The 8,000-nt window shown below is 34.4% G+C and overlaps 1 protein-coding gene across 2 annotated transcripts; it reads right to left on the bottom strand.

The window, feature by feature from the left end:
• Window positions 1-294: 294 nt before the first annotated feature.
• On the bottom strand, window positions 295-6,214 carry LOC127093001 (probable indole-3-pyruvate monooxygenase YUCCA3). Of its 2 annotated transcripts, XM_051031890.1 has the most exons (4): window positions 6,195-6,214; window positions 1,115-1,799; window positions 662-1,033; window positions 295-574 (listed from the first exon to the last, which is right to left on the bottom strand). In XM_051031890.1, exons 1-4 carry the CDS (start codon window positions 6,212-6,214, stop codon window positions 347-349), a joined length of 1,305 nt encoding a protein of 434 aa, XP_050887847.1. In that variant the 3' UTR covers window positions 295-346. The 2 variants fall into 2 exon arrangements, with proteins under 2 accessions (XP_050887847.1, XP_050887848.1); XM_051031891.1 differs by lacking the exon at window positions 6,195-6,214 and having other exon boundaries at window positions 1,115-1,895.
• Between the last annotated feature and the right edge of the window lie 1,786 nt (window positions 6,215-8,000).

The following is an 8,000-nucleotide window of genomic DNA, read 5'->3' as shown; positions in this document are numbered from 1 at the left end:
TCATAAATTTGTTTCCTTCCAACTTCAATGTCAACATTTATTGTACATTTTTTGAAGCACATAACCCCTTGAACTTGCCCTTAGGATTAACATTGAGCCTTTGACCAAAAAATAAATTAATCATATCATAGAAGAAAGAGAAATAGCTTTGACTTCATTCATTAACAAAACATGAAAATTTTAATACAATACACACCATCATTAGAGTGTGAAACAATAAACATAATCAATCAAATAAGCCTCATCATCCTTTATACAAAAATAATAATCATTTTCTTAAGGAGAGGGCTAATCTTTTGTGTACTATAATTTCGTATTAAGAAACAATCTAATCATAACATGTTCCTTAGAAGTGTGAAATGCATCTCCTATGGCGTGCAGCCACTGTTTTCTTTCTCTGTTTGGTTTCTTCTTTCAAGCTTTTGGCTATGTCATGAGAAACACTAATTGCATCCAATGATGCACCAGAAAGTCCTTTTCTTGTAAATCCAACTGCATATAGACCAGCTTTTCCTTTCCATCCATTTGGAAATGGATCTTTCGGTATTCCATCCTCCGAAAAAAACTCATTCTCCTGTATATATAGATCAGATACATCAGTTATTCAATGATAACGACAGACCGAAGAGAGTATACAATATTAAAGACGAAAGTAACTAACCTTAAGCCATGAAGGTACATTGCTTCTATAACCGGTAGCAAGAACAACGGAATCAATATCAAGAAAACTTCCATCAACGAGTTCGACTTTCCCTTGTGAAAACCTCTTAATTCCGGGAACAACATTGATTTTTCCGGATCGGATTTTCTCGAGTGCTCCGATATCTAAAACCGGTGTCCTCCCGGAAATGTTCTTAAGCTCTAAAGGTCCAACACATGGCCTTTTAACACCATACTTTTCGACATTCCCCAAAATCAACCGAGTTAGAACAAGCAATATCTTATCAACCATCCAAATTGGTAGCTTTTTCATCAACATAGCTGCTAACTCATAGGTTGATTTTCCAAACACTTCCCTTGGCAACACATGAACCTGATAATCAAAATCAGAAAAAGGGTCAGAACATAGAATCTATATAAACCTTAACAAAAAGGATCTTTTTTTAGAACTCACTGAGCTTCTAATAACCATTGATGGATTTGCATTATGGTTACAAAGATCAAGAGAAACTTCCATGCCCGAATTTCCGCATCCAACGACAAGAACTTTCTTTCCACTATAACTCTCACCAGATTTATAATCACAAGCATGCATAACATGTCCACCAAAATCATTCAAACCTTCGAATTCAGGCACAACTTTCTCCGCGTTTTCGCCCGTAGCAACAACAAGCCACTTACAAATATACTCAACTTCAACGAATTCGAATTCATCGCTTTTTTTCCTAATAGTCTTGATCCTCCAAAGACCAAAGGTTTCATCATACTTAGCAGACTGCACTGTTTCATTGAAATTCGGTGTTATGTTGAAATGTTTCGCGTATGAATCGAGGTAGTTGATGAACTGAAATTTTGAAGGGTATTCAGGGAAGTCATCAGGGAAAGGGAAGTTTGGTAGTTGACATAATTGTTTAGGAAGGTGAAGCTTAAGGCGATCGTAGGTTCGATTCTGCCAAAGGGAAGCAATGCAGTTAGCTCGTTCGACGATGACGAAAGGGACATTTTGGTCTTTTAGACAAGCTGCAACTGCTAAGCCTGAAGGGCCAGCACCAACTATTACAGGTCCATTCACCCAAATGCAACGGTTTTTGAAAATGTGTTCGGGGTTGAATGTTTGAGTAATTGGTGGCATGTTTAGACTAATGTTGTGCATTTTTGTTGTCTTGTGATTAAAGATTTTGAGATTTTGAGAAATGAACTGTGAATTATGAGAAGAAAAGAGAATGAGAATGAGGTGAGATTTTGTTGTTTGAATTTAGGAGTGGAGAGGGAAAGGGGAGGGGAGGGGTATATATAGTGTGAAGGGGAGGTGTGATGTGGATTTAGAGGAGCATGTGATGTCATTGGGAAAATAATAACACATGGGTTATGACTTATGATTAGAGATATTATTATGAATTAAATAAATAGCATCACTAAGAATAATTAGAATCAAATTATTTAAATATTAAAAATAGGGTTAGGTCTAATAGAGGGTTTAGACTTTTATAAACTGAAAAATTGAAATTGAAATTTTGAATAAATAATTTTTTTTTTATATATTTAGTGTTTGGCATTTTTTGAGTTAATCATAAGTTCAATGTCTTTCCACCAATATATTGAAGGTACAATGTAACTTATTTTGGAGTTCCATAATGGATCTATATGTCTTGGGTTGCTACTTACGGTTAGATGTCATTAGATGATTTTTTTACATTTCACATCGAAATGACAGGAAATGTTCATAATCGTCTCTCACATATAACACATCTCATAGGAAACCCGAGGTACTCTCTTTTGAAAAGAAAAAGAGCGTAAAAAGCTAAAGGTCTAGTACCGGTTAATTTTAAAGGAATCATATTCATGATATGACATGCAGATAATAATGCTTCACCCCACAAATTAAATGACAACTCATAATGCATTAACATAACATTTATCGTTTTTTAATATGTTCGATTCTTTCTCTAGGCTAGACCATTTTGGTGTGCGAGGTGAAGAACATTCATGTATAATTCCATATTCTTCATAACATGCATCAAATTCTGTAGAAAAATATCACCGTCCCTATCACTCCTAAGGACTTTGATACTTCTACTTAATTGATTTTCTACTTCCGCTTTAAAAATTTTAAAGGCATTAAAGGAATCATCTTTATGCTTTAAAAAGTATACATGTGTGAACCTAGAGCAATCATCGATAAAGGTTATGAAATACCGATTTCTCCCATAGGTTAACATGTCATTAAATTCACACAAATCAGAGTGCATAAGAACAAGAAATTTGATTTTCTTTCAACACTTTTGAAAATTTTCTTCATCATTTTTTATTTAACACATTTTTCACATTTTTTGAAATCATGAATGTTGCATGAGATCAATCCGGATTTAATTAGTCTATTCATAGTACTAATACCAATATGTGCTAATCTAGAATACCATAAAGAAATATATTCAAGCATATAAGCAGAATTAGAAATTTCATTAATAATATTATCAGTAGTACAAAGTTTAATCATTCCATCAGCGAAATATCATTTTCCTACAAATACACTGTTACAGATTGATATTAGTTTGTTTGATTCATAAACAGACTTAATTCCTGGTTTTTCCAACAAGTCCCCACTAATATGGTTCCTATTCATATCGGGGACATGAAGTACATTGACAAGAGTGACTTTCTTTCCTGAAGTGAAATTTAGTTCGACGGATCCCATTCCAACGACTCTCGATCGTACTTCATTTTCCATTTACACTTCTTGTCCATCATTTACTTCATAATAGGTTTTAAATGTTGCTTTGTCATAAGAAACATGCACGGTAGCACATGTATCATACCATTTTCCTTGCATTTTGCCTTTGATTTCCATAATCTCGCTCACTGTAGCAATTATGTCGTCATTGGCATGAACAATATTAACATCATTTTTGGACTTGTTATGACTGCAGTCTCGAGCAAAGTAGCCTAGTTTTCCCCACACATAGCAGCTGCCTTTTGGTTCTTTTGGTTTGCTAGAGTTATTGAACTTGTTATGTTCCTTATTACGGACAAGATGGTTCTTCATGCCATTGTGTTTCCTCTTTCCTTTTGCAATCGTAAAATTGGCTTTAGAGTACCCAACGAATTCAGACTTTTCTCTATCCTCCGTCTCCTCCTCGATTCAAATGTGTTTCTGAATTTTCTCCAACGAGAAACCCTCAGAACTATACAACAATTTCTTCTTGTATCCTTTCCACGAAGGTGGCAATTTTGCAACGATTGCACCAACTTGGAAATCTTATGGAATGTCTATTTTTACAGCTTTTATTTTATATACGAGAACTTGTAACTCGTGTACTTCTGGAGGAATAAGCTTAGAGTGTAACATTTTAAAATCAAAGTATTTAGATATTAGAACTTTTTCATACCTTCCTCTTCAATCTTGAATTTGAAATCGAGTGCTTTCCAGATCTCTATTGCAGATTGGATATCGGTGTATAGATCATAGAGACGATCAAATAATGCATTCATAATATGTCCACGGCATAGTAATTCATCTTCCTTTTGTTTCTTTCATTCCTTCTTGACTTCATCGGTGTCATCTATGTTAGTTCTGGAATTGGTGTCAAGTCAGGATCTAAGACATAGTAAATCTTCAAGGAGGTCAATTGAAACGTCATTTTGTCTTGCCAAAAGGTAAAGTTTGTTCCATTGAAACGATCCAACTTGACAAGGTCATGGTTCATCACTTTGATGCTTGAAACCAAAGCATTGGCGGCCATGATTTGAGATACTATACAACTGTTAGATAAGGCTTCTAGATTGAATGGATCCAAGATGGAATCGTGAAAGAATCACTTTCCTTATAGTATTTCAAGATTCTCGAATGTCTTAGGGTTTCTATGCAGGAATACCCATTATAATTCAACCTATACTCGAGTTTGCACAAGACGGGGGAAAACTCAAATGTAGGGAAGAGAATCTAGAATGTTTCTAAAAAGGATATGTGTTTTGTGTTGTGATTTCTAAATTCGGAATGATTTATTTATAGGCCATGTTTGGGTTGTTTCACAAGGTTGCAACCCTTGATGAAACAACATCCTTTCAACAACACTTTTACCAAAAGGTGTATTGTTTCGCCTACAACAACGTTTTCCAAGAGTTGCATGTCTTTGTTCAGCAACACTTCACGAATTATTTCCTATTTACAAATTCAAAAATCAAACTTAAGCAACGATTAGAACACAAGAGCAACAACCATCTATCTCATGCCGACCGCCGAAGTACCATCGGCGCCGTTGTATAACATCATAAGTATCCTGATTTCTCTTATGCATCTTACATAAGTTCTGAAGTGTCGCCTATAAGCTTCCACTAGCTCCTCTACGTCCACACCCTCGGACCCGATTCCGGAGCTGGTGTCGCCCAACAAGGAGGTGTATGGAGGAGACAAATTACATAATGCTTGAGACTACCACACTAGTCCATATGGAACTTTATCCTCTTTTGTCCTTTTGTTGAGTTAATGAACATAACTCTTTATAAAGGCTTTTAATGTGAGTGCTACTTTCTATCTGGGACTATTTCCTAAGTGTAGCGGTAAATTCATGACCATTAAGCTATGGATAAACTTAACGTCAATAAAACCAGAGTCGCTACCACACTTTTATTGTTTCTAAAGGAAAAGGGAAAAGTATGAACAAAACCCAAAGATAAGAAGTTTTCAAATCAAAACTAATAAAATGTCAGAGATTACAGGTAAGGGGGTTAGTTACATAGAGGGAAGGTGTTAGCATCCAAAGTGTCTTAGGTACTCCTAGGGAGCCCTTTTTTATGTGTGTATGTGTTTTTGGTATAAAAGATGTTTGCAATAAATAGAGTATGGGGATGAGAAAAAAATTCATTAATTATATTTTTGTGTTTGACAAGACCTTCGGACTTGTGCTTACGTACTAACATAAAAATGAGGGATCAAAACCTCGTAGTTCGTGGTATCAATTTCAAAATGAGTGGATTGCTTTTAATCAAAATTTAAATTTAAAAGAGGCACAAAGGGCCTAAAAGAGTTTGAATGAGTGTTAGTTCTTTTTTTCTTTTGAAATTTTAAGTCAATATGGTTAGATTCATTTACAAGTTTGATTTAAGGAAAGAGTTTAAAAATGCAATGGCATAAGGCCAAAGTTTCTAATTTGCAATAAAGACTAAGTTTAGAAATCACAAGCAAAGAAGGTTTTTAAAAGGGGGAGAGATTTGAAATTTAAGAAATGGGAGGAGATGAAGAGACTAATCCTAAGCAAAAATTAAAAGTTAAGAGTTGAAAAGATCTGACCAATGGGATGCAATCCAATAGAGAAGAATGTCATATAGAAACCCATTTTTCCTTTGGACTTTAAGTCAAGCAATATCAACAAGTAAATAGAAATATGAAGAGTAAGGCATCAAATAAAGATAGCTACATCCAAGCAAGCAACTACACAGTCTTCTTCTTAATCTTCCAATGTATCAGATGACATACTCTCTGATTGGCTCAGAATAAGGCATTAGACACAGGTTCAAAGTAACATTTTCATCAAGACCATGTAGCAGATAAATTCATATGAATCCCAATACTTGCATCAGATGGAAGTTCCAATCACAATAACTTGGTCTCAGAAATGTTGGCATTGGCGAAGTCCTTTTGCATAGGAAATGTTGCATAATTCTAAGTCCAAAGCTCAGATCAAATCCAACAGTCCGCACAAACATTTTTTAGGGTTTTTGTTATTTATTAAGTATTTTAAGGTCCTAAGACCACAAACACAAACAAATATATACAAACACAATATATGGCTCAAGTGAGCAAAGTGAAAATGGCATAAACATAAACAAGTTAAATGATATGTAAATGGCAAATGGAATGATAAATGGCTTGAATTTAAATTGCATAAAGTAAATGGCTTGAAATTAAAAGCAATAATAATAGAAGTTAGTCAAATGTTAGTGGATTAGATGTTAGTGATGTTTTGCTTTTCAATTGATTAAGTCATTCTTTGGAGAACACTCAACCCTCTATTCACAAGCATGGATCCTTGAACCAAGACATCTTCCAAAGGAAGGAAAAAAGGCTAAGTTTCCACATAATACCATGAAAGGGGGGAGACTTACAATCTCACTTACTAGAATGATATGCCTTTAGGGTCAAAATTTAGCGCTATGTTAAGCAATCGTAATTAGACTTATGTAGGAGTCACAACTATCTGAGGCCAGACAATAAATTTTTTGGTGTTAATGCATGTTAGAGATATGATATAATGAAGCATACTCCTAAAACATACCACACACAAAAAGAAAATGACCAAAGGATGGACCTAATCTCATCCATACTTGTATTGGTTCATCTAACACAAAATTATTGATGAACCAATTAGCCTTCGGATATTGAGACTTTATTGGTCACTGAAAGGGATGAAATAGAATGGAATTGAAGATGAAGAGGGAGGGGAAATGAGATCAACACAAATTGGTCATGGGAGGAATTTTATCAAATTAAAATCATTCATTCATTTTTGGAGATGAAATGTACATTTCATCAATCCCCTAAATCCAATGATTTTAATCTAACAAAAGTTAAATCAACTTTGACCAAGGCCCAAACACATAGTCAAACTTCACAAGTCAATAAAAATGGCTCAGCATACTTTCTACACAATTAATCAATTAAAAAGCAAATAAAAATGCATTTAAATTGAATTATGTTTGATCAAAAACCTAAAACCTCTTCAAAACACCAAATAAATAGCCAAGAGATTTATCCTATGTCAAACAAGGTCAAAGGACCTTAGAAAAAAAAATTCATAATTTTTGAAAAGTCAGAAGTATTTTTAAACAATTAAAAATATGCACAAAAACAATTAAATCATAAAAAATATCAAAATTAATCCAAAAAATATTTTTAACTCAGAAAATGAAAGAGGAAAATATTTGAATTTTTTTGGTGAAAGCTCCATATTTTTTTGATTAAAAATGAAATTAATATGAATTAATTAAAAATAAGGGATTAAATGAAATAAACAGAAAACCAAAAAAATAAGGGTCATATGATCTCCCTCATTAATTGAGGTGGCAGATCAGATGGCCAGGAGCGCGTGTTCCACATGCACATGAGTCAAACACGTTGCAGGCATGATAATTACAATGGACGCGTGAGATTAGAAGATGAGACTCGAATCAAATGGTCCTGGACAAGCCAACACACAAACGGAGCCCTAGCTCCGGTCATCTTCTCTGGTGAGAGCCACCGGTCTGGTTCAAGCTCAACTTAAAGGAAAATGAAAAGTGAATACACTAATTTGAAGGAAAAATGCTCAGGAGCATGAATCTGGCCTCAATTTTCTCCAATTCCA

This window comes from Lathyrus oleraceus, chromosome 6 (genome assembly GCF_024323335.1).
Source record: "Lathyrus oleraceus cultivar Zhongwan6 chromosome 6, CAAS_Psat_ZW6_1.0, whole genome shotgun sequence".
In the NCBI taxonomy this organism is placed as follows: Eukaryota; Viridiplantae; Streptophyta; class Magnoliopsida; order Fabales; family Fabaceae; genus Lathyrus; species Lathyrus oleraceus.
This window is presented reverse-complemented; position numbering and strand designations above follow the sequence as displayed.